General features: G+C 42.7%; 1 protein-coding gene across 4 annotated transcripts; it reads right to left on the bottom strand.

Annotated features, from left to right (window-relative positions):
• Window positions 1-1,086: 1,086 nt before the first annotated feature.
• Window positions 1,087-25,155, bottom strand: CD80 (CD80 molecule). Of its 4 annotated transcripts, none has more exons than XM_045540204.1 (7): window positions 25,004-25,155; window positions 23,644-23,905; window positions 14,335-14,652; window positions 9,887-10,168; window positions 4,257-4,391; window positions 3,127-3,238; window positions 1,087-1,834 (listed from the first exon to the last, which is right to left on the bottom strand). In XM_045540204.1, exons 2-6 carry the CDS (start codon window positions 23,717-23,719, stop codon window positions 3,129-3,131), a joined length of 921 nt encoding a protein of 306 aa, XP_045396160.1. In that variant the 5' UTR covers window positions 23,720-23,905; window positions 25,004-25,155; the 3' UTR covers window positions 1,087-1,834; window positions 3,127-3,128. The 4 variants fall into 4 exon arrangements, with proteins under 4 accessions (XP_045396160.1, XP_045396161.1, XP_045396162.1 ...); XM_045540205.1 differs by having other exon boundaries at window positions 4,266-4,391; XM_045540206.1 differs by lacking the exon at window positions 3,127-3,238.
• Between the last annotated feature and the right edge of the window lie 2,269 nt (window positions 25,156-27,424).

Below are 27,424 nucleotides of genomic sequence, written 5' to 3'. Positions count from 1 at the left end.
CACATCCACATATAGGTTAAATATTTTAACTAGAAATAAAACTAGACAGTTTCTTTTAAAAATAATTTTATGTATACTACAGAAATAGTTATTAGAATAATAAAATACTCTTTGAAAAAATAATATTAACATATTTACCAATTGTAACAATAATTATAAACACTTTAATATAATAACAGTGTTGTCTGACCAGGTGCAGTGGTTCATGCCTGTAATCCTAGCACTTTGGGAGGCTGAGGTGGAAGGTTCGCTTGAGGTCAGGAGTTCAATACCAGCGTGAACAAGAGCAAGACGCCTTCTCTATAAAAAATAGAAAAATTAGCCAGGTGTGGTGGTGTATGCCTGTAGTCCCAGCTACTCAGGAGGTTGAGGCAGAAGGATTGCTTCAGCCCAGGAGTATGAGGTTGCTGTGAGCTAGGCTGATGCCACGGCACTATAGCCCAGGCAACAGAGTGAGACTCTGTCTCAAAAAAAATAAAATAAAATAAAATAAAATAATAGTGTTATCTGTTGAGTTTTATAGCTAATTATTTTTTGAGGTCTTTTTCTGTTCTGAATTCTTATAAACTCACTACCTATGTGTGATTTAGTTCTGAAAATAAACCCAAGGTGGTATGTAATGTGTTACATAAAAGTTTCTTAGACTGTGTAGTAGAATCTTTTTCCCTTATAGGTACCAAAATTAAATATTTTAAATCCATCCATATTTGAGAAACTTGGTCATGTCTTGCTGTCCAACTCCCAATTTTCAGATGAGAATGTCTGAATGTCCCAGCTTAAGTTGGGTTCACTCCTGGTCCAGTGAATTGTGGAAGGCAGTTTCAGAGAAGGAGAAGTCATGAGTAACATACAAACAACACTTGGCTGTTTCTGCCTTTTCATTTCTCTGCTGTCAGAAAAATCCAGAAATACCAAAGAGGAAAAGCAGTGTTAGGGATCTAAGGAGGCCCTCTGGAATGCTCTTATCACCTCAGACATTTGAAGGTAGCCTACTGCTTACTATGTGCCCAGTAAAAAACTCTCATTTTAAACGAGAAACTTTCTCATAAATACTTTATTATGAAATCAAACTAGCATAAAGCCATTTAAAGAGATTATTAGTCCAATATGAACCAGTTGATTGTATCTTTAGACTATCCTTTTCCAACCTGACTTGTTTTGAGGTATGTAAATCGCTCATCTTACATGTCAGAGGAAATTGGTTTTGGATACTTGTACTTTGTCCTGCACCTGATGGGAAAGTGGGAGAACAACAAAGGAGAACACACTCAAAAATGGAATACTGGCTAAACACCATTAATATTTTCACTATCTTCATGCAGATATATGTATTATCATATTTCCCACACATTACATTGGGCTTTTAAAAATAGCAACATAATATTTTTCTTCAGTAATTGCATTAGGAAATCAGATCAAGTCTCTGAAGTTGACTTGATGTTGGACAAATTCTGTCTCCAGAAGCACTTTGACAGATGTCTCACACACACACACAACCAGTTAACAGGCCAGAGTCAAACTGATGAAGGGAGAGAACACCAGAAATCTGGGTTCTGGCTCTGGCCTTTATAATTCAAGCCACCTCCTTGGGCCTCAGTGCCTTTGTCATCGATGAGACTAAAGTCTCTTCCAGACCTCGAGAGTTCTGTGTTTCAAAACTCCTTGATCAAGGTCACTGGAGCTACTTCTGTGCCTACCATATTCCTCTAGAGACTTCCAGAAAAGCAACTGAAGTGAAGAAACTCCTAGAGAACAGGATACGTGAAGGGCAAGGCTCAGTAATCCTGGCCATCAGAAGAAGTTCCCAGAAATCAAATGCAAATGGAGGTGTGACCTGAGAAAACAAAATAAATAAATAAGTACTTCAAACCCTAAATTAGCAAGGGAGGAAAACATTTTAAATCTTTATACTTTTTATCTCAAGGCCAGGGGTATTCCCAACTTCAGGTAACTTTGTACATATTAATCTTGATAGCTAAAGAACATGAAGGGAGAGCTAAATTATGAGAGAACTAGTCTGACAATTTTTACTACATTTATGAGGCAAATGTTTCTTAAGCATCAGCCATCACCAAACAACCAAGGCACTTTTCTATGTGTGGGGCAAATGGTTGCCCTTCTCAATAAGCCTGCAATCTGGGAAGGCATGTAAGTCAGATGTGGCATCTGAAAGTAAACCCAAGGTGCCTCAACTTTCACAAGTCAAAGCTGAACTGTTGAGGACGGCCATAACTACCCTGACCTCATATCATATCAAGAGACCTCATATCAGTCTCTTGGATTCCAGTGTTCCAAACTTTCTCTTACATGAGAAGACCTGAAGATTTTGGGAGAACATAAAGTCAATCAAGTTAACAATGTGGCTGTCACAAAAGTTAATGCCGTGTTAGGCTCTCTTAACAGGAAGAAGATTCCAGACCCCAGACAGTAGTTATCCCATTATATGTAGACTCATTAAGACCAAATCCAAAGTCTTGGTCTCCATTTACTGACATCTAGCATGTGCATGTGAAAAGCGATCGAAAGAACTGAGGATGTTTAGACTGGTCAGCTGGAATGTGGAAAGTTAAAAGTTTTGAAGCTTTTCCTGTACTGTAGGCACTGGGGTCTCTTCTGAGTTTCTGAGTGGGAAAATGACATGGCAGAATAATTCTTTATGAAATTTGGCTCTGTGATTGCTCAGTAGAATGAGTCTGTCAATAAGAGGCAGAGAAACCAATGAGGATGTTACTGTGTTAGTACAAAGTGACCCCAATCTGTGTCCATAAGTACTGAGGGAAACGGGATGATCAGATCAAGAAGTTAGCCCAGGAATATTACTTCAAAATGAACACAAAGTAGTGTTTTATAACTAATGAAACTCATTGAATTGGTTGACAAGAGGACATTTCAAGGTGGCAGACTGGCACAGTGAGGGAAAAGGCACGTTAAGTAAATTGCAGGTGGGGAGAAAGAGAGATGCAAAGCATCTTGTGTCTTTAGAATAATCTGAATGAGGTTTTTGAGAAGGTGGGGTAGGAGGTAAAAGAGCTTAGATTTGGTACTGAGAGGCAAAGGCGACTGTGCCTCATGGTCCACATGCTCCCATGCACCCCACATTGGCACAGAAGAGCTAACGGAGGCAACCTTCAGACGATCTGTTCAGCCGATGCTTCTGCAGATCCTATAAAGATAGGCGACATCCTTTCCATTTCCAATCCCTCCTCATTCCTTCTCTTTCTCCTTCTTTGGGCAAATCCTTGGAGACAAGCATAAATGACAAAGATGATGGGTGAGTTTCCCTTAATTTATGCCCATATATTTTAGCAAGAGTAGTAGTTCTCAAACCAGGAGTGATTTACAGCTCTCTCCATCCCAGGGACTTTTGGCAATGCTTGGAAGCATATTTGGTTGTCACAACTGGGGCATAGAGTGAGTAAAGATTAGGGAAGCTGCTGAACCTCTTACAATCTGCCCCAAATGCCAATAATGCTGAGGATGAGAAACCCTGAACTAGAGAGGTAAGGCTGGAGAGTTTGTATCAGAAACATCCAGACCTCTCTATCCTACCCATGAGATGAGTTGTTCACAGCAGAGTCTCTAGTGACTTCGTGGAGCTTTGGCCTTTTGTGTGTGTGTGTGTGTGTGTGTGTGTGTGTGTGTGTGTATGTGCGCGCAGAAGCCTGGGAAAATCAAATGTTGGTCTTCCGGTTTTCTTTGCTCAGTATACATGATTTCTACTGCAGAAAAGGGCTGGTACCCCTTCATGGTGATTATGGCTATAGCTCTGACCTAGCAGTTCCTTTTCATTTAATTGAAGAGATTGAGGTCAACATATATATAAGGCCAAAAATGTAATTCGTAGGGTAAAATATCTTAGCCATCTTTCATCAACCATTTCTGATCTTTCATCCAAAAATGTATTGTGAAGAACTGAAAATTGGTAAAACTCGCACATGGCCATGTAGTTTCTCAACATTATTAGTGCATCTCGCCCTCCTTCAAGAAAATTATTCTTGACCCCCCCCAAATCTTGTCATTCTACCTTTCTTCCAACTCCAAATCAAAGATTAGAATGTCATTTAGCATCAGAAATGTTTTCAAATTAGTTAGTAAACCTCAGAGTCTCAAAAAAATGTCAATTTAGGGAAAAATAAAAGGACTAAGCTAGAATGTGTCTTGAGGGCAGTGACCTCTTGTCACAGCACCTCAAAGAGATGCTGATAGAGGTTGGCCTCTGGGAATTGAGATACTGATGACAGTACGATAGTACTTACTGTACTTACGGTAGCATATTACTGCAATGATTACTGCAACTGCTGCGATGATTACTGCCGTGGAAATCCCTGTTGCTAGCAGGATTGTAGAGGTCTGGAATGAGGGCGGATTATCAGGAAAATCCTCTTGCTTAGCTGTGGAGGGAAAAGAATAATGTCAGCTGTAATGTGTTTCCCACTGCCCGAAAACCCATTCTATGCCTTTTCTATTGATGCAACTGTGGAGTATTCTTTATGTCTTTGCCTGGTCAGCTCTCCAATATGCAGCTGCTAGCATTTTTCTTGCCTAATTCTTTAATAGGACATACACTGTGGGCAACTAATATTCAGAAGTCAGATATTAAATGTGAAAAAGACAGTCTGAACTTTTGCATTTTACTGTGTTAAGTTGGCATAAAAACGATTCTAAGGAGATACTTTTTTAAAATTTTATTTCAGCATATTACTGGGGTACAAATGTTTAGGTTATTGCCTTTGTCCCACCTGAGTCAGAGCTTCAAGCATGTCCATCCCCCAGATGGTGCGCACAGCACCCATTAGGTGTGAATATCCCCATCTCCTCCTGCCCCCACCCATCTGCCCGACACCTGATGAATGTTATTACTATATGTACACTTAAATGTTGATCAGTTAATACCAATATGATAATGAGTACATGTGGTACTTGTTTTTCCATTCTTATGATACTTCACTTAGTAGAATGGGCTCCATCTCTATCCAGGATAATACAAGAGATGCTAGATCACCATTGTTTTTTGTGGCTGAGTAGAACTCCGTGGTATACATATATCACATTTTATTAATCCACTCATGTATTGACGGGCACTTGGGTTGTTTCCACATCTTTGCAATTGTGAATTGTGCTGCTATAAACATTCAAGTGCAGATGTGTTTTTTATAGAATATCTTTTGTTCTTTTGGGTAGATGCCCAGTAATGGGATTGCTGGATCAAATGGTAGTTCTACTTGTAGCTCTTTGAGGTATCTCCATATTACTTTCCACAGAGGATGTCCTAGTTTGCAGTCCCACCAGCAGTGTATGAGTGTTCCAATCTCTCTGCATCCATGCCAACATTTATTGTTTTAGGACTTTTCGATAAAGGCCATTCACACTGGAAATAAGTGATACCTCATTGTGGTTTTGATTTGCATGTCCTTGATGATTAGAGATGTTGAGCATTTTTTCATACGTTTCTTGGCCATTAGTCTATCTTCTTTTGAAAAGTTTCTGTTCGTGTCCTTTGCCCACTTTTTGATAGGGTTGTTCTTACTGATTTTCTTGAGTTCTGTATAGATTCTAGTTATCAGCCCTTTATCGGATGTGTAACATGGGAATATTTTCTCCCATTCTATAGGTTGTGTGTTTGCTCTCGTGATAGTTCTAAGGAGATACTTTAAAACACATCTTGTTTTCATATCTAATTTTTATAGCTGATTTTACTATGTATTACTAATAATTAGTTGATGTTGTGTTCCAGATATACCATATGTTTTTTTCTAACTCTGTCATGCCTTCTCCTTTTCTCTTAACATGTTCTCTTCACATGCACACACCCTCCTACCTCACAGTAGCTGCCTAAAGCTACAAGAACCACTTTGCATTCACTTTCAGATACACATTTTTCAACTTACAGCCTAGAGCTTCTGGAAGGACAGAAGAGGCCCAGCAAAGAACTCAGAGCAAACGTGGCTTGGTCTTAGGTGGAGCCATCCTGGAAGAGAGCCCTGCAGTCTAGCAATCAGCTGCAGTCTCAATCCCACAGAGAACACAAGGGGGACATAAGGAACGATGTGGGTGGGGAGGAGAAAGGTGGTGTATGTGACACTGCCATCCATCCCTCTTCATCAGGAGCAACAGCTACACCATTTATTCTTCAACCTCTTTGAGGAATAGTTAGCACATCTGGAGAAAGGGCAGGGACACAAACTGAAAGAATAGTAGCAGCCCATCCTCTTCTGGCTTCTCTGAAATGGCTTACAAATAAATATTAAACATTTACTAATTTGTGTTTATTTTTCTGATTACCGAGCCTAGTGGGTAAATTTCGTTCTTTAGCTTATTAGACTTCTCATCAGCATCTGGCCTCTTGGAAGCTTCTCCTCCTTGGACTTTTATAATACCACATCCTGCTGTTTCTGTTTGTTGCACTCAGTTTTCCTTATAGGTTTTTCTTGCTCTTCTGGTCCTTTAAATGTTGTCCGCATGATTCTATCTGTGGTCCCATTCTCTTCTTACTGGCCCGGGTACAGCCAAGGCTTGAAATGCCATCTGATTTTTAAATCTGTATATTGTATTTCTGGTCTCATTCTGAGCTGCAGATTTGTAGTTCCAGCTGCTGACTAGATGGTGGGATGCCAGCATCTCCACCTGTTTACAACTGAACTCACTATATTCTTTCCAGAGCCTACCTACCACCCATATTCTCCCATTTCAGTGAATGGCAACACCATTTAGTTACCTAAACAAGAGTGAGGTGTTTTCTTTGGGCTCACTTCCCAGTAGGCTCCCACGTACTTTCTAGTCTATATTCAGTATACCTCTGGAATTTACTGCTTTTCCCCGAATCTCTTGCAGCAACTACCTTAGTTGAGTTTTTCTCATCTTCCACTTAGTAGCCTGCAGACTGGTCTCATTGCCTCAGGTTTCCTAGGCCCTAATAACTCCTCCACATTTCTGTCACAGTAATCATTCTAAAATGCATATTTAATCACAGTGCACCCACCACTTAAAGACAAGGGACAGTTGCCTTTTCCTTTTTCTCTAGAACACCCGATTGCGTTGAGACATCCGGTGATTACCAGGGTTGGCCTCTACAGATCAGAATGACACACAGAATAACAAAGAAGCCTTTGCTGTTATCCTGGGAGTCTAGAAGTCATAGGCTTTGGCTCACTCATTAGTTCTTCTCAGAGGCCACTCCACACCCATCTGCGAACCTCATTCAGTCTAGAGATCATGTTAATATGTGAGGGAAAAGATGCGCCAGTAGCAGCAAGCCAGCTCTGCCGTGATGCCTGTTAGAAACCTGGTGCGAGGCAGACGCAGAATCCAGAGTGCACAGCTGTGCGAGGGCATCTGCACAGGTAGCTTATTAGATACCGAGAGTGCCACTCCCCATTTACCTCCTTCCAGTTTATCAGGGGTTAACAAATTTGGCAGGCCTAACCTAAAAGAATCATATACCCAATCTGTTTAATTAACAAATTTGAAGTTTTTTTCCAACCCAAGTATTTATACAGCAAAGCTTTACTCACAGTGACCAGTAACATTTCTATGAACTATACACCTAATGTGTATTTGTTTGTGCAAACAGCCCTTGACTACCCATAAATCCATTATTTGCTTTTGAATCCTACTCTAAATAATGCCTGCATTCCAATTAAGGAGATTTGAAGCATTTATACACTAAAGCTCTCCTGCCACAAAAACAAAACCTATAAATTGGCAAACCACAGTACATGGGCCAAACCTGGCCTACCACCTGTTTTAAAAATAAAATTTTGTTGGGACACAGCAATGTCATTCATTTATGTCTTGACTAGGGCTGCTTTTGTGTGCTACAACAGCAGAAATGAGTTGCAACAGAGACCGTATGAGTACAAAGCCTAAAATTATTTACTGTCTGGTTCTTCTCAGAAAATTTTGCCAACCCCGGTCTTAGAAAGTCACATATATCCACATTCCAAGTCTAAATAATGTCCAAAGTAAAACACGATTCAAGCTACTATTACTGATTTATCTCTGTACTACTCCCCACCTTTAATTAGAATAATCTAAAATTGGTTAAATAGTGATATATCAATAAAGTAAAAATAAAGCCTGAATTAATGAACTATTCTTACTATATGATTCAAGCCTCATTTAACTAATTTTATTAAAATACATAAAAGATTAATTGAGAGTTATGAGTTTGAAGTGAGTATAAAAAAATCATGTCAAAATTTGGTTTATATTTATATTTTCCCAGGAAATTTTATCTCATTACCCATTGAGAAAAAAAAATGAAAGAATCTACCTTAAAATTAACAGATCTAGAGTAAATCATATACTAGCATGAACTACTAGACCATCTAAAATACCTTCCCAACTACAAGTAAAGAGGAAGATATAAGACATATACAATATATATTATATATAATAATATATATTTATGCACCACTGTATAACAAACTCGGTGTATTGTTTCCTCCTATGCAGTCACAAAACCTATCTTTGGGAGTGGAACTGGGGGTTGGGGGAGAGGCCTGGTGGTCTTCCATGCAAGTTAGGCCAGTATTTCAAGTATCTGAGTTCTCCTATAATAACCCATTATGGGCTTAACATGCATGTATTTATGTAAACCTAACTTTTTTATTGTATATTTTCAGATGATTTCACTTCTTGGGGAAAAAGAGTTCTATAAGTTCACTACCTGTAGGGCAAAGTATTTGCCAAAAAATGACCTCTTTTTTCAGGCAACGTCCTCAAAGAGCTTGCCTCTGCCTATTTACCAGACTTGGTTTGGAATAAATGAGTAGTTCTTTTTTTTGAGACACAGTCTCACTCTGTTGCCCAAGCTAGAGTGCCGTGGCATCAGCCTAGCTCACAGCAACCTCAAACTCCTGGGCTCAAGTGATCCTCCTGCCTCAGTCTCCCAAGTAGCTGGGACTACAGGCATGCACCACCATGCCCGGCTAATTTTTTCAATATATATTTTTAGTTGTCCATATAATTTCTTTCTATTTTTAGTAGAGACGGAGTCTGGCTCTTGCTCAGCCTGGTCTCGAACTCCTGACCTCAAGCAATCCACCCGCCTCGGCCTCCCAGAGTGCTCGGATTACAGGCGTGAGCCACCACTCCTGGCCATGAATAGTTCTTAAAAAGCACAACCACCCACAAAAGATAATGATTTGATACCCTGGGACCATGGGGAAGGTGTCCTAAAACAAAGTACCAAAGCCCTGAGGGCAATTCCAAAGAAGGGACAAATTTTAGTGCTTTCAATAACAACAATATTGTTACAGTAACTTTCTAAGATGGCTACTTGATGGATAGCAGTTGTTAGGATGTATAAAATTTAGAATGTTTATTAAAAGGAAATAAAATTAGTCTAGTAACAGTATCACCACTCCTTTAATATAGTGACTTTAATAAGTCACTATAGCACTTGTTGTGTCTAAAAATACTACTACATCAATACTATCAAAGTCAATATGACAATTCCAAAATGCATCTGCCTGAGTTATAGTCATACACAGCATAACGACATTTTGATCAATGACACACCACATATATGATGGTGTTCCCATAAGATTATAATACCATATTTTTACTGTACCCTTTCTATGTTTAGGTATATTTAGATACACAATGGTAAAATTGAGTTAAAACTGTTACCACTGCCTCCAGTATTCAGTACAGTACCATGCTGTTCAGGTTGGTAGCCTAGGAGCAATAGGTTCTACCATACAGCCTAGGTGTGTAGTGGGCTGTGCTATCTAGGTTTGCATAAGTGCACTCTATGATGTTCCCATGACAAAATCGCCTCGTGACGCATTTCCCAGAACATAGCCCCATCCTTAAACAGCACATGACTGTATTTTCTTTTCAGATTCTACACAGTAGAAACCCCCAGAACAGTATCACTTACCTGTTTGCCAGCTGTAGGTCTGTGACACTGTTAAATCTCCATACTTGATGAGACACACGAAGCTGTGGTTGCTTGTCACATTGAAATCCAGCTCACTGCTAACAGTGTAGAGCTTAGTTTCAGGATCTTGGGAAACTGTTGTGTTGATGGCATTTAATTCCTTTTCATTTTCCAACCAGGAGAGATGAGGCTCTGGAAAACCTCCAGAGGTTGAGCAAGTTATTCTTCTAATGTTAGAAGATGGCGTTTCAGAGGCAGTTATACTAGGTTTAGGGAAGTAAGCTAAAGAAAGAATAAGGATATAATTACACATATTTACATATCTCTGTGTGTGTGGGTTTATATTCTTAATAAATTATCCAGCTTTATTTAATGAGAATAATAAAATGAGATGTAATTGCAACTTCCCATAAATCACTAATAGTTATATGTATAATCCAAAGAATAACTTTGATTTGAGTTGGCTATATCAATTCTTTACCACTTTTGGTAGAGATAGGAGGGTACTTCTTAGAGAAAGGAGAAGTAGGTTATTGTGAATAAGTGTTGCCATAAGTACTTGCAATTGTAAGAGATGAAGAGAAAAATAATAGGTGTTTATTGAGCTCTTGTTTCTTAGGTCTGGACAGTACCTCATTTTGTATTCACAACAACCCTAGGAGGTAGGCTGTAGATCAAAAAAGGTAACTTAATATGATTTAACCTAATATAATTTCCATTTTATAAATAATCAAACTAAGGTTTAGAGAAATCATAACCAGCAGTGGCAGAATTCAAGTCCTTGGCTGACACCAGAGCCTGTCTTTTCATGGCCTTTTCTTTCCTTCCTTTCCTTTCTTCCTCAAACTTGAGGTAAACAAGTGGCTCTCTTCCCTTTTATCTATTTAAACTATAATGAACACCTGTGAACCCACCATCCAGCTTGAGGCTCAGAACACTGACCCGTAACTTAGGTCAATCTACCTGTATGGTCTCACCTGTCCTGTCCCTTTCTTTCTCCTCACCTGCAGTAACCACTACCCTAAATTTGTGTTTAATATTCCCTTGCTTGTTAAAAAGTACCCTTATGCTCAGAAAAACCTGCGTCCAAACTGTACAACATTGAGCCTATAATTTCAGGCACTACACTTTACTGGTTCCCTTGCTGTTTTGATATGCTTAAAAGGGCAGAGAGGCTTCCTAGCATTCTTCCAAGGTACTTGAGGCACCTTCTCATTTGTGGATTTGAATCCCCATCAGATACTAAAGTGCACACAAAGCAAAGTATAGGGAAATGACTGCAGAGAACGTAGGAGAAGGCTCCCCTACCTTCTTCCTAACTTATTCTTAAAGGATTTAACTTCTCAGCATGAATGTGAGGATTCAATGCCCCCATACCTCATTCCAGAGAGACCCACAGAGATGTTGTACAGCACAGTGGCCATCAAGAGCAGGTTTTAGAACCAGTTCTGCCTTGTGACCCTGGGCCAATGACTTAACCACTAGTCTTAATTTGCTCATCTACAAGATGGGATAATACCTGCCTTCCAGGGTTGTAAGAATGAACTGACGTCATTAATATAAATCACTTAGCACAGAGCCTGACACATAGGAAGTCAGGTGATAGATTTAGGTAGGTCCTAAATTTGTCCTCTCTTAGATGAGTCCCCTCATTTAAATCAGGTTGCCAGGTGAAGGCTTCTAGGAATGCCTGGTGGCACCAGGAATAATGAGGAAAGGGGGAAGTCATGACAAATGATTGTAATTGCCAGGAAAGGGAAAAACCTGGATTTGGCTAGTGTTTTCTTAAAGAACCTTGTCCCTAAATGAAGTTTGACATGTTCTTGAGCCATTTTTAGTTGGCATTATCTCCTACTTGTTAAACTATCCTATAAGACCAAATCATTACACTAGCAGCTGACATCAATGATATTCCCATTGTTTCTTATAACACCAATATGTCATGTTATAACCAGGAAGAACAAATCTAAATAACGATTCGTGTTCATTTCTGTGCTCTGCTTTTCTAAGAAATAAACTACAAGAATGTCACACATACCAGGAATCATATTAAAAATCATCTTGTCAAGGTCTCACTGGGCTGAGAACAGCCTCAGGCCTGTCTCCCGTCCTTTCTATAAAGTGATCTGTTTAGGGTAACCACTCCCAGGGGCTTGCAAGACTGTCTTTTGTATTTCATTTTAATCAGTTAACCCATGATGTTTTCACCACTCTTAATGGGGAAGGGTAAGAATGATTTATGAGAGGAAGAGGTGCACATGTTTTAGAAAGTTAAAAATTCATTAACCTGGTTAATTTGTTAACTAATATAGCTAATTCTCAAATGTGCAGGTTAAAGGAGGTTTTCATATACTGCTATGCTGATATTATATTATCATTTTACAATCTTAGGCAAATGTAAGGTAACCAACTAGTCCTATTTGCCTGAGACTTTCCCAGTTTTAGCACTGAAAATCTTGTGTCCCAAGGAAACCCCTCGGTCCTGGGCAAAAGAGGACAGTTGGCCACTCTGGCCAAATAAGAGCTTGTTTAATTCCTTGCTTCTCAAACTGTGGTCCTCAGCAGTAGCACAGGCATCATGTGGGAGCTTCTTAGAAGTGCAGAATCTCAGATCCAAAGCCCAGACTTGCTGAATTTAAATCTGCATTTTAACAAGATCCCCAAGGGATCCACAGGCATATTAGCATTTGAGAAGCACTGCTTTTAATTGACTCAGTTTCCAACGGGAAAATTAAGCAGGTGAGTTCTCCCTTACCTAACTTTTGTGCCCCCACCCCTTTGAGGACCCCAGCAATCTCATGTTACCCCTTAATTGTCCTTGGTTTCCCTCATCTGCTATGAGGGCCTGCCCTCCCTGAAACATTTTCTCTTCTTCCTCTTGGATTTTCTTCTTTATCTTTCTACCAAAATTTACGTGACCTGAGTCTATTTCTCACAGCGGTCCCCAACCTTTTTTGCTCCAGGGACCAGTTTCGTAGAAGACTATTTTTCCATGGACTCGGGGTCGGAGGGGGGGCGGTGCAGGCAGGAATGGTGAGGGATGGGGAGCAGCTATAAATAAAGATAAAGCTTCCCTCCGCCCACCTCTTGCTGTGCCGGCCAGTTCCTAACAGGCCACTGACCAGTACCTCTGGGTCTATGGCCCAGACGCTGGGGACTGCAGTGTTGGAGGACTATGTACCTAACGTAATGAACTAATACAGGCTAATATGCTTGTGGTGCCACTTCCCCCAGGTAATACATTTTCTTTTCTTTCTTTCTTTTTTTTTTTTTTTGTAGCAAAATGTTTGTTTATTTTGAGCAGATGGGTGGAGGCCAAAAAGGTGCCCACACATTTTCATTTTAAACAGGGACCTTGTATGGGAAAAATGCTGAAACTAACAGAAATAGCTATAATGATGAGAATTTCAGAAATTAATGCAGATGAAAATTTTGGAAGAGGTAGGCTTCTTAGTATCCCTCAAATCACATTACCATATAATCATTTGCTATATCCTTGAGTAAGAGAAAACACAGAGTGGAGTTTAAGATAGTTCCACGTAACTTTCGCTTATCCCCTAAGTGTTAGGTGTGTCTGGATGCTACAGGTAAAGATTCATAGTTAAGGACCAAAGCAGGGACAGTGAGGGATTCACTAAGGATCTGCTGACATTATCAGTTATCAAGGTTAATCATTATGTTTTATTAAGTAAAAGGTTTGTTTTTCACCAAAGGCTCAACGCCCAGGAAGAAAAAGAAATGGGTCTGAATTTCAGGAGTGAGAGAATGGCCCGGGGCTGTACCTGCACAAGGGCTGGGCTCCATCAGTATCCTCTAGTACGACCACCTGTGACTAAAGCAAGGCTCCTTCCCTCCCAACATGAGAAATGCTTGCCCATTATGGTAGGTGTATAAACAGGGCTTTGGTTTGTGAATTAGTTTTCTTCAAAGTTATGCATCCAATTCTCTAAAATCTAACTTTGCAGGAGTGACTGTTAGATGAGAGCTTCAAATATGCAATAAGTAAATTGTCACTTTGAAAACAGGACAGTCAAATAGCCATAGTAAGAGACATTCAAATACTACTTGAAAAGATTTATGCCTGCATCGCTCTTTTACCTTTTCAACATACTTTCACTGGCATACATTACTGGATCAAGTGCAGTGGATAGTACGGCTACATCACACCAAAGATGTCACCTGGTGATTCTGAGGCTCTTTAGGTCAAAACAGTGCCCCAGGATGATTGTCATAGGGGGGTTGTCAAAGTACAAGAAATACACATTAGTAGGTATTTCTAGGACCTCCTGAGAAATCAGTTAGGGTTTATTGTAAAACTAGAGACTGAACCCTAAGAAATGAAGAGAAGTACATCCCCCTTTGGTAAAATTTCCACCTAAATCAATAGGCATGTGCTTTAGGGCATTAAGAACCTGCTGGCCTAGAGTAAATCAGAAAATCCCACCAACCTCTGATTGATAAAGTCACCGAAGTCAGGTGTTCCCGTTTGTAAGACCCTTTTTCAAGCTTCTGAACGACACAAGTATATTTGCCCATGTCGGACAGGCGCAGATCCAGGATCATGATGGAGAGGTTATTGGTGATGTCAATCACGGTCCGGTTCTTGTACTTGGGCCACACTTCCGTTGACCCAGGTGTGACACTCAGCACCATATCATTCTCCTTTTGCCAGTAGATGCGAACTCTTGCCAGTTCTTTGGCAGAAATGTTGTAGTCACAGGACATTATTGCCATTTCTTTCACTGCCTTGATCACCTGGCTAACACCTAAGGAGAGGCAAACAGGAGAAGATTTTACATTTATTAAACACGATTCCTGCATGAGCAGGAATCCAGACTTGGCAGTAACAGAACTCAGGGGGTTGTATCTAGTGACTAAGCATGATCAGAGAATCCAGTTTGATTTTTCTTGGTCCCCAGTGCTTTTTATCCTCCCTTCATCTTTTTCATTGTGGTAAAAAAAAAACCACAACATAAAATTTGCCATCTTAACCATTTTTAAGTGTATAGTTCAGTAGTGTTAAATATTCTCGTTTTTGTGAAACACATCTCCAGAACTTTTCATTTAACAAATCTGAAAGTCTATGCCCATCAAACAACTGCCCCTTGATCCTCCCCTCAGCCTCTGGTAATTGCCATTCTGCTGTTTGTTTCTATGAATTTGACTTTATTTACTTTTCTGAGATTGGGTCTCACTCTGTTGCCTAAGCTGGAGTACAGTAGCACAATCATAGCTCATGATAGCCTCAAATTCCTAGGCTCAAGCAATCCTCCTGCCTCAGCCTCCCAAATAGCTAGGACTACAAGAGTATGCCACCACACCTGGATAATTTTTTTTTTTTTTGTAGAGACAGGTCTTGCTATGTTGCCCAGGCTGGTCTCAAACTCCTGGCCTCAAGTGATCCTCCTGCCTCGGCCTCCCAAAGTATGAGGATTACAGGTGTGAGCCACCACACCTGGCCTGAATTTGACTTTAGATACCTCAAACAGTATAATCATACAGTATTTGCGTTTTTATGGTGGGCTTATTTGACTGAGCATAATGCACTCAAGGTTTAAGTATGTTGTAGCATATGAAAAGACTTCCTTCCTTTTTAAGAAATAGTAATGATATATTAAGGATAATGAGTGTGCAAATATCTCTTCAAAACCCTGCTTTCAATTCTTTTGGATATATATACCCAAAGTGGAATTTTGGGGTCACATGGTAGTTCTATTTTTAACTTTTTGAGGAACTTATAGCAGTTGCACCTCCAATGCTTTTTACAGGTTTTAGAAGTCATTGTTTAGAAAAAGTAAATATGACTGCATAAACAAATAAATTTGGCTTTCAAAACAATTAAGACATATCCCTAAAATCAGGCCAGGCACGGTGGCTCATGCCTGTAATCCTAGCACTCTCGGAGGCCGAGGCGGGAGGATCACTCGAGATCAGGAGTTCGAGACCAGCCTGAGCAACAGCGAGACCCCGTCTCTACTAAAAATAGAAAGAAATTATCTGGCCAACTAAAAATATATATAGAAAAATTTAGCCGGGCATGGTGCCGCATGCCTGTAGTCCCAGCTACTTGGGAGGCTGAGGCAGTAGGATCGCTTAAGCCCAGGAGTTTGAGGTTGCTGTGAGCTAGGCTGATGCCACGGCACTCACTCTAGCCCGGGCAACAAAGTGACACTCTGTCTCAAAAAAAAAAAAAAAAAAAAGGCATATCACTAAAATCAGATTCATGGACAAATCACTATAATATAACCACCACCACCCCCCGCCTTCATTTTTCTTGAGGATTTTCCAGTGGCATGCAGGATTTGGAATCAATATGAGCCTTTTCTCAAACCAGGCAATTTTTAGTCCTCTTATTTCTTATTTGCCTTATCTAGCATAATGCTATTCCCAAGAAAAGCCAGCCCTGACCAGTGTACTGGGGAGAGTGATGGTGGAGGCTGAGGTGTTGCTGCCCCACTCTGTCTAGATGCCCAGTGTTGAATCATTCTTCATACCATCTGTCACCTTCTTCTTTTTTGCTTCCTCTATGGCTGCTCTATGGAGGGGAACAAGTGCTATTTCACTTAACCCCCCTAACAAGCCCATGAGATATGTATTATTATCCCCATTTTACAGATGAGGCAACTGAGACTTTGAGAAGTTCAGGAAGCCAAGGGCAGGGCAGGTAGACCTAAGATTCCAATTGCCTATGGCTGAATTTCTTTTTCCTTTTTTTTTTTTTTTTTTTTGAGACAGAGTCTCACTCTGTCAGCCAGGCTAGAGTGCCGTGGCATCAGCCTAGCTCACAGCAACCTCAAACTCCTGGGCTCAAGTGATCCTCCTGCCTCAGCCTCCCCAGTAGCTGGGACTACAGGCATGTGCCACAACAGCCAGCTATTTTTTTTTTTTTTACTGTTTTTAGTAGAGACTGGGTCTCACTCTTGCTCAGGATGGTCTTGAACTCCCAAGCTCAAGTGATCCTCCCGCTTCCACCTCCCAGAGTGCTAGGATTATAGGCAGGAGCCACCACCCCGGCCCCAAGTGCCTATGATTCTGCAGTCGAGAGGAAGAATAAGGGAGGGAGTGTTTACTCATCAACAGCACTAAAATTCCTTATCAGACTATGTTTTTGATTTTTGGTTCAGAAGGCTTAGTCACTCTTCCCATGCTGTGTAGGACCTAAAAGCACACCCTCTTTGGCCCCAGCGCCTCCCCACCCAGTCCTCTCCTGCTGTGTCTTCCTTGCCCAGTACCACCTTGAGCCACAGAAATCCCTGCAGGGAGGCCCATGTCCACGGACCTCATTGCCAGGTCCTCTCTCGTCTTGCGCAGCAGGATCGTGGGGCACTAGCACCTTTCCCTCTCACCAGCTGTTCTCAGGCCTCTGTCAGACTGGTTATGGCCCAGCCACAGCACTGAGGAAGAGGGGTTTTTGCTGGTGGGCATTTGCATCGCAAGGTGAGGTAACTCAGAATGTGGCCAGTCGCTGCTTTAAGGAATATAAATGAAACTGAGGGGGCAGAAATGAAAGGATATATCTGAAGGGAGCATATATCAAAGTGAAGTTATAATAGCCAAAGATCAAGCTACAACCCAGACACTCTTAGGGATACAAGGAAAGCAAAAGGATATGTAAAAGGAGCATGGAATATGCATTTCTGATGACTTGGCGTCTGGTCCCAGCTCAGCCACTTGCTGATTAATCTGTTTCCTTATCTGTAAAATGAGTATGATATCTACCCCCCAGGATCACTGGAAAATAAACTTCAATTAAATGAAATGAATAGAAAAGTCCCAAGGACATAGAAGGTCTTCTGTGAGAGTTTCCTTTTTTCTCTCTCCCTCTTCCTGCCACCAAGTCCTGCCCTCTGGTTCCTTTCATCTCACTCAGGGACTATGTCAAATACATAGGAGTCTGGGCTTGATCTGGGCCAGACAGAGAAAGCAAGAATGGGGCCCATTCCTCTGGGGCCCCAAATAATAGAGGTTTTCCCCACTGAACTGTTTGTTTCTGCCCCCAAATAACCCAATGTTTTGAACAGATTTTGACATGTGGTGACGTTTGCAAAGGAGAAATCGTAACTGAAAGAGAAGCTAACTAATTTCAGTGACTGTTCCTGAGGAGTTTTTGTCCAGCCATGTGAGGAAAAGTGTGGGTGTCTCTCTAAAGGTCACAGCACACCATCAATGGGCTGCTTGATGTTCCTCTCTGAAGTCCGCTTCTCACCAGACACTGCTGCTGAGGAAGAACCCGACTAAAAAGAGGAACCTAAAATCTTCCTGGTGATTTGGGAATTCCCACAGGGACCCGGCTTCCATACGCGGGGGTTCCACTACACAGGGACGGAAAGTAGCTGAAACATCTCTGAAGGGTGTTGTCTGCCCCAGTGACTCCGGAGGGGATAGTCATTTCCCAGAAATCTCAGCAGTACCGTCTAAAACCCGGTTAAATTTCTGAGCTTGCTTTGCCATCTTACAAATGGTCACGGTAACACCTGCCTAACACAGGGGGTGTGAGGAGTCAAACAAAACACTGCATGTGAAACTCCTCCATGGTACCCGGGACATCAGCAGGGACAACGTCCTTCCCAGAGACCCACACAGCCCAGGTCTCGCTTTGCCGCCATCTGCTCTCGCGGCCCCTTGTCAGAGAGGCCTTCTCTGACTCTCCCTGAACACACCACTCTCCCTGAGCCCATCCATCCTGCTACTCCTTAGTCTCTTGCCCTGATTTATTTCTCTTCAAGCTTGTCTCCAGCTGACATATGCTTTTACAAGTGTGATTTCTATTTACATGAATATATATAATATATAATTACTTACGGGGCCATGAGAGCAGAGACTTTGTTCAATTTGTTCATTGCCATATCTGCAGGGTCTAGAACAGGGTCTGGCCCATAGTAGGTGCTCAATAAATACTTGCTGGCTGCATGCCTAGGCATTAGGAGATGAGGTCTGGCTCATCTGCTACGTAGGAGAATCATAATCTTGAACGAGTTGGTTAACCTCTTTGGGCCTCAGGTGCGATTTCTATAAAATGGGCATAATCCTATTGCTATAATTCGACTGTGTTCCCCAAAGTTCACGTGTTAGAAACTTAATCTCCAACGAAACAGTGTTGAGAGGTAGAACATTTAAGAAGTGATTAGGACAGGAGGGCTCTGCCCACAGGAATGGATTAATGCCGTTATCTTGGGAGTGAGTTTCTTATGGCAGAAGTAGCTTCCTTACAAAGGATGAGTTCCACCCCCTTCCTACTCTCTTGCACATGTTCCCTTGCCCTTCCACCTTCTGCCACAGGTTGGTGCAGCAAGAAGGCCCTCACCAGATGCAAACCCCTCGACCTTGGACTTCCCAGCCTCTAGAACTATAAGAAATAAATCTCCGTTCTTTATAAGTTACCTAATCTTAGGTATTCTGTGATAGCAGCACTAAACAGACTCAGGCACCTATCTTCCCTTCTACACATAATTATCACAGGGATCATATGAACCCAGACGGGAAGTGCTTGTTAACCATAGAGTGCCATACAGATTTTTGATAGGGTCATTCTCATGCACAGCAGCCTACTTTGTTGCACCACACCCAGGATGGGACCAGCACCACCACGGTAACTGGCTGACGCTTGGACTGAGTTGAGTGCCCATAGCTGGCAGGGGTGCCCGTCGTGCATTCACGCCAACAGCAGTACAAAGGGGCAGAGGCATGAGAGAAGAGGGGGAGAGAAGACAGAGATAAAAGGTGATGCTGCTCACCTCTCCTGATGAATGCGTGTACACTGCCCACCTGTGTGGCACGTTGGGGACACTCACAGTGCTGTCCACACCCCTGCCTCTCCTGACCCCTCGGCCACCCCCTGCCCTGACCACTTCGACTCCCAAGTGCTAAATCTGCGAGAGGATTTACCAACAAGTATAGAAACCACAAGTTTTAGAGAAATAATGCACCTCTCAAGAACTCAATCTACAAGAGAATATTATCTGGCCATAAAAATGAATGAAGTACAATACATACTACAACATGGGTGAAACTTGAAGACATAATACACAGAGAAAAAAGGGCACAAAACGTCACATATTATAAGAAATGTCCAGAGACAAATTCCTAGAGACAGAAAGTAGCTTAGTGATTACCAGGAGATGGGGGTGGGAGAAAATGGGGGTGGCTGCTCATGGGCATGGTGTTTCTTTTTGGGGTGATGGAAATGTGCTGGAATTAAATAGTACTGGTGGTTTTACATTGTGAATACACTAAAAACCACTGAATTGTACACTTTAAAATTGTGAGTTTTATGTCATTGCAAATAAAACATGCAGGGAAAAAGAACCCAGTCTAGGAAGATATGAATCTTCCCTAACCTCTCCATGTAGGATGGAGGCAGTGTGGATGCAGCGGCCTCCCCAGGGCACTTCCGCTGAGTCCAACCCCAGCAGCAGTCAGAGGGGCTGCCGGGTGGGGGGCCTGAGCCCTGTTCACCACTTCTCCCAGTGGACGACGGAGAGAAGCAGGCAGCACAGCATCTGAAAACTCACCCAGCGACCTGACATACATGACATCACTGAGGACTTAAGTATGCTTTAAATAAACATTTTCCCTGGCTATAAAAGAAACATACATTAAATTTTGAAAGAATAGAAAAATAAGGAAAAATATAAAATTCACCTATTGTCTCATCACCTGAAGATTTTACAGTTGATGGTTTGTGCACCCCCTTCCCATGGAAATGACCTTTCTGGACAATTCTTCTAAGCATGTGATTAAGTGAACCAGCAATGACAGGGCTGGTGTGGCCCTAGGCCGGGTGCTAACCACACAAGGAGGATAAGGTGTATCTGCTCTCTAGCAGCCAGCAGATTTGAGACTTGTCACCTGATTGTTATGTCGCTCCTGACTTTGTCTTCTTTTAAGACCCAGCTCTCATACTCTGTATAATACGATCCTTACTTTTTTTCTCTCTCTGAGTAGTATTTATATCCTTAAAATGCTCAGGGGTCCAGGCATGGTGGCTCATGCCTGTAGTCCCAGCAATTTGGGGGGCTGAAGCTGGAGATCGCTTGAGGCCAGGAGTTCAAGACCAGCCTGGGCAGCATAGTGAGACCTCCATCTCTACAAAAAGTAAAAAAATAAATTAGCTGGGTATGGTGTTGTATGCCTGTAGTTCCAGCTACTTGGGAGGCTGTGGCAGGAGGATCTCTTGAGCCCAGAAGTTCAAGGTTACAGTGAGATATGATCATACCCCTGCACTCCAGCCTGGGCATAGAGCAAGACCCTGTTTCTAACCAAAACTGCTTAGGGACTTGAACAGCTCTTCTCAGGGTAATGATGGCAAAAATCGTCACTCATGGGACCCCTTTACTGGTAGCATTCTGACAACAGTGGTACACTTGTTACAATCGATGAACCTACGTTGATGCATCATTATCAACCAAAGTCCATAGTTTATGCTATTGTTCATCACTCTTGGTGTTGTACATTCTGTGGGTTTGCACAAATTTATAATGACTTATATCCATCATTACAGTATTACATGAAATAGTTTCACATCACTAAAAAAAAAAATCCCCTGGGCTAGAAACTGTAATTTAGCAAAACCCCGAGGTGATTGGCATGTGTAATTAAAGCATGAGCAGCACTGGGGCAGACCATGCCACTCCCCTGCAGAGCCCTTCTTGCTCCCCAGCGCTCTCCACACAGCATGCAGATTCCTGACCTAGGTGCCCAAGCCCTGTGGGGTCTGGCCCCTGCTCCTGCCCAGTCTGGACCTATCCTTCCGTCTTCCCCCAGCTCACTTCCCTCCTCGCTGGCAGGGGAAGAGGGCACTTCCTCTGACAGGCCTGTACCTTGCCTTCAAAGCACTTCTCTCTGTTTGTTGGTCACACATTCATTTGAGTGACTATTGGGTTACTTTTCTTCTTCCTCTCAATGACTATAAATTCCATGGAGGCAAGGGCCATGTCCATTTTGCTCACAATTTGTCCCTGGGACCAAGAAAAATCTCTTGTATATAGGAGATGCTCAATATTTGTTGAGTTAATGATTAAACAGAAGAATGAACACCTGTGCCAGACTCATCCTCACCTTTGTGCCTTTGCCCAGGCCGTTGCCCCCCCAGAAGTCTCTGTCCACCACCCATCCACATCCATAAAGCCCCCACTGCTCCAGCCCAACCTGGTCCCTCTTTTCCCAGATTTTTGGCTCTTTCAGTCAGAACAAAGCACTTCCCATCTCATTGCTTATTTTATGTGGGTTAGTTTTGCCTTCCCCAACTTACATATGCAAACCTCTTTAAGGGCGGGAATCCTAAGCCCACCGGGCACACAGTAGGTGTTCAGACATAAGGAGCTCATGGATTGGTTCCTTGACTCTGTCACAGCAGCAATAAAATCTGCATGTAGCAGTAGCACAAGGTGCTTTCCTAAACATCTTTCTTTAGCTCAAAGATCATCTCCTTCTATTTACCTCTGACCCCCCTAATTTTTCTGGTACAATTGCTAAAGCCTGGGTTTTAATTTTCCTTTTATGTTTTCTTTCTCTTTTTTATTATCCTCTCTCTCAGTTCTGGAGAGCCTGTACAAATTTCCTTCTAAATATTTTCAATTCATTCAGACTCTCCAGAAGACTAGTTTGGAAGCACTTCCTCAACTTCTCAAAAGAAAATTGTAAGTGCTGGGAACATAATATAACCTTCAAATATATACAAAATCTGATGTACAAATTGTGAAACTTAAGCCATGGTTCCCTTGTTTCTGCAACAGGGGATAACAGAAAACTTTACGACTCTGGACAGAAAAATGAAAACGACCATCATGGCAGACAAGTAATCTGTGTGCTTCCAGCTCCTCTTCCCTTCCCTCTGCCAACTCTCCACACCTCAGACATCCCAGGCAAGGCTCCAGTGAGCAGCTTTTAAGACAAAGATCTTGGATAGTAGGGTCTTTACAGACTGGGAAACCACGCTGGAGCCCAAGCCTCCTCTCTATTTTAGGGAAACCAGGAGGTATGCTACTCCATAGGAGGCGCATCTTTTGTTTTATGACTTTAAAAAAAACCAGAACCATCCTGCCAGCAGGAGGAGCCCCACCCTTCTTGGCAGTCCCGCAAGTTCAGCAGCCTTAAGACCACCAGAGCTGGAACAAAAGCCTCTAGAAGTGAAAATATTATTTGCAGGACACATATGAAATACTATGCATCAAATTAAAAATAACTAAAAATATAATTTTGTGCTAAGTCTGATACCACTTAATGTCAGATGTCGGTGTTGAAAAAGGATATCAAGCACCCAAAGCATAAGAATAAATATCAAGAGAAAAGTTTGACATCCAGAAGATTATATTCCTAACCCCTTCCTCCTTCCTCCCCCTCAAACTAGAAAGCTCATCATCATTCAACTTTAGAAGCAGAGCACTCCGGCTGAGTGGTGTCAAGGAAATGGAGTTTGGGAACTGGACCCCAAGACCAATGTCCTTCTCCCTTCTCACATCACAAAATGTAAATGAGCATCTAGTTGTTTCCTTCGGAATTGGCTTTATACTTTTGTTAAAATGACATTGTCCCACCCTTCCTTTAAGACCTGGATTCTTGAGTTAACTTGGCCTCTAACTTGCTATGTGACCATAAGCAAGTTCTTTAACCTCTTTGGACACAGTTTTCTCATCCTTAAAATGTACTGAAAACACCCTGAAGGTCCCCTCCTGCTTACAGGGTGATGGAGGGAAACAGCACAAAGAACACTGAACCCTGTAGCAGTGTACTCAGTTAAGTTCCTGAAAGTTGCTTACCTGAACAGGAGTAGCAAACACCAGACAGCACCAAGAAATTGAGGTATAAACACTTGCATACTTGTGTGTAATCCATTGGCTTAGGTGAGAGATGGAAGCCAACAATTTAGACCTGGGCACCTCCCAAGTATGAAGCAGGCAGGGCTGAAGACAATCCAACTGCCCCACGTAGAGGATTCTCCACTGAGGTTTACAAAACACGCTGATGAGAGTTTGGATAGTGTTCCTGGCTCTCCAAAGGTTGTGGATTTATTTTCACAACCTGAAAAAGAAAAAAATACAAGTCATCCAGGAAGGAAGGCCTGCCTACTGTGGGTTGTAAACTCCCGAGTTGCCTGCCGAAAATAAGCTGGGGAACTTAACCTGGGTGACTTGTCAGCCAGGGTGTGACCCTGAGGAAAAGCAAGTCAGGGACCCCTGTGAGGAGGTGGTGACCATGCCTTGTGCTGTTCTGAGAACCAACCATAGCGCTTCCATGAAATGGCTTTCTGCTAAATAGGTGTGGTTATGACTTTGTTAGACACACACAGAACTAGAAGAACCCTCAATATCACTAGCCCACCCGTGAAAGTCCAGATTCTCTTCTGAGCATACCAAGAAATGCAGAGGAACCCGCGAGGGTGTCCTTCGTCTGAGGCAGTGCTTAAGTTATAAAACAACTTCTTTCCTAACACAGTAACACAGGAAAAAAAGTATCTCAATTATTAAACACCACTACTCAAATAACATGTCATAAAGGAGTAGAAGTTCTCAATCAACACAAAAATCTATCAGTAAAAAGGGAGGAAAAACAAAGACACACTGTAAATGTTACTGATGTAAATCATTTACTGTAAAATGAAGAGGCTGGGGTTTTTTTCCCAGTAAATATATCAAAATTGGGAAATGAAAATGATTGCTGTGCCCCACTGTCACCCTCTCGGGCTGATGCCGTAGACAGAGTTCAATGCTGTCCAGAAGATGCTTGGGTCTATCCCCTCTTTGGGGACAACCCTGAAGCTAGTGTTCCAGCCACCCCAGATTTTCTTACTAGCCACAGTCTGTTTTTATCAAGATTAAGTTGAAGAGACTTATTAACCAGAATTTCACTGATTGGAGAAACTAAAATTTGGGCCACAAAAATAACATTTTCTACTATCTAGGAAATTTAAAAATAATGGGCCACGATTCTCGTGGTGATTCTCCAAATGTGTTGGGAAGCCAGAGCCTCCCATGGAGATGAAACCCCAGAGCCTCCTTGGAGGGCAAGGATGCGTCCTGGAGGTAGTGGGGATGCTATGTTTGTTTAAAAATCAGTCAGGTTGCTGGTACCTAGTTCTCCCAAGCTGTCCCATAGTAAGATGATAGTAAATGTACTTACCAATGAAGAAAAATTCCACTCTTTCTTTTGTATTAAATATCAGAGGCCCCGCTTCTGAGATCTTCTCTTCATGCTGTCTTCAAAATAATAGCAAAGCACTCGGTTCTTTGGGTGTGCTATCAAAGAGGAGCTGTTGCTACCTTCCAACTTCCTGTCACTTGCCAGAGGATTTGACCTCACGCAGCAGCAGAAACACTTAGTCAACTGGGGGCCGGGCAGGGTGTGGTCTATGGTTTGAGGAAGCTCCCTTGCGGTTCTTTTCTACCCCTGTCTCCCTAGAGGGTGCGGCGAGTCCAATCACTGGGCCGCTCACACACACTGAACACGGAGGGCCCCAGGCAGCCTGGGTGGAGGCAAGAAAGGTGCCCCAGGAGAGGCTGGGGCAGCCGCTCGCCTTGCTGGGTGGTGGGGGTGAGCTTCAGGGGCCGGCTGTCTCTGTGCTGGTCTGAGTTCTGTTTTAGCACCCAGAGTTACTCCTCCTGAGTCATTGTCAGGCCACTGCAGGAGCGGGCCATTGACCCCCTATGTAGGGGAGACTTTCTGGAGACTGCTCGTCTCACAAGACCACCCTCAGCTGCACTGTCACCCTTCCACCCCACCATGTTCAAAGGGTGGGCGCCACGTAGCCACGTCGGACAGTGAATTCCAGTCACCCAGCTGTAGCTGAGTGCATTTCAAGTGAGCACGATGCAAGCGCCGAGGGGTGGGATGGGGAAGACTTTAGTACCTCCCAGCACCCCCATTTCCAAGCAGCATTTCCCCCTTTGCACCCCTGTGTAGAATCCTGGAGCACCCATGGGCAAGCAGCTGACCCTTGCTGACCCAGGCTACGCAGGCGGAAACTGAGAGCACCCTGTGCGGGCCTGCGCTTTTCACAGTCTGCCTCTGGCCCTGCCCAGGGCTGCTCTGTTGTCTTGGCATGGGACACCTTGGAAAGTTCCGCACTCAAGCATGCGCCCCCCCGGCACGTGGGGAAGTCAGTGCCCACGGGGCTACCTTTGACCACTGGGCACCAGAGGCTGATGCATAACTGCTTCTCCCTGCGTCTCCCCAGTGGAGAGTTCTGGGAGACATTTTCTCAGGCTCCCCAGAAGGTCTTAGTGGGATCGAGCACCAGTGGCCTTTAGCAGCCGTCACCCCACAAGGCTTCCTTGTTCTGGCTTGCCCCCTTCCCTGTCTCCCTTTCCCTGGCCTGTCCCACTGGACTCATGTTTCCAAATAAACTACTTTGCTCAAGGCTTTGTCTCTAGCTTTGCTTTCCAGAGAACCCAGGCTAAGATAGCAGGGATACCTTGGTATGGTAGAGATACAACAGTTGTTCTTCTAAAACAAATGTGTAGAAGTTGAAAGGTGAATCAACTTAGAGAAAAACAATGACAGTAGACATGGCATATGAATGTGGCAAACATTATGAATATGGTATAGAAATGTCCGAAATATTCATCTGAGCCTATTAGAAAATAAACTTTCCTAGCAAAAATCACAGTGTAAGCTGCTATCCCTCCTTTATTTTTCAGTGTTATCGAAGGCATCGAGATCCTTTAAATAAAAAGCTGACCGGGAAGGATGAAAGCATGAGGCCCCCAAGTGTCCATCTGATGGGGAGAGTAAAAATCACTCCAAAAGAAGAGAAGGAAAGAATAAAGGCTTTTTCCACTTCGTGGTTATGCTTAAGACTCCGATCATGCCTGTGGTGCGGCAAACAGGTCCTCTCTAGAGGGAATGTGTCCCAAGGCTCAGCTAATGCTGCAACTGAACAATCGCTGGTTGTGTTTGGGACAGATGTTATGCACGGAGTGAGTGGCGGCTCAGCCCATGAGATCTGATAGCTGCAGCCCTAAAGCATCGGTCCTCCTAGCACCCAGCGCGCATGCGCATCCATGCGGGGCAAGACAGGCTCTTCAAACTGAGGTACTTGTATCCGCGAGGAGACTTTCAAAGGGTATGTGGGCAACTGGTAGATTTAAGAGAATCAATTTCTAGATTTTCACTTTATGTATTCTTTCTTAAAACTTGCATGAGATGGACCTTGACCTTCACCCTATTTAAAAAGAAAGGCATACCTCTCACCCACCCTGAATCTGACTGTGGTGCAATGCTCTAGAAAGTAAAAATCTGAAAAAAAAAAAAGGAGGGACAGTTCGAAATACTGGTGCCTCAATTAACATTGCCTCCTTAAACTGAGATAGTGTAAGCCCAAGGTAGAGCCTGTGTCCCTCCTGTGTTGTTAGTGTTTCTATTCGGTAGAAACGTGGCATTAGAGACAGGTGTACGGTAGTGGGGTGGCAGGACTGGCAGCAGCTTTTATTCAGTGAACTTGCTTTTCTACTTCCTGTGTGTTGTTAAAGATGCCATCCTTCCCATGGCAGCCAGAAAGAGAGCACAGAGCTTGGGTGAGTAATACTGGCTGCAGTGACAGCT

Source organism: Lemur catta, chromosome 1, assembly GCF_020740605.2.
Source record: "Lemur catta isolate mLemCat1 chromosome 1, mLemCat1.pri, whole genome shotgun sequence".
Lineage (NCBI taxonomy): Eukaryota > Metazoa > Chordata > Mammalia > Primates > Lemuridae > Lemur > Lemur catta.
The sequence above is the reverse complement of the archived record's forward strand: the minus strand, read 5'-3'. Positions and strand labels throughout refer to the sequence as shown.

Bases quoted from the DNA above. Each gene is read 5' to 3' on its own strand.
- CD80 (XM_045540204.1), bottom strand. From the start codon at position 23,719: ATGGATTACACACAAGTATGCAAGTGTTTATACCTCAATTTCTTGGTG. The intron at 10,169-14,334 runs GTTGGTGGGATT...TTCTTTCTTTAG, and splicing joins GGTGACTTTATCAATCAGAG to CTTACTTCCCTAAACCTAGT. The intron at 3,239-4,256 runs GTAAGTACTATC...CTTGTCTCCAAG, and splicing joins AATATGCTACCGTAAGTACA to GATTTGCCCAAAGAAGGAGA.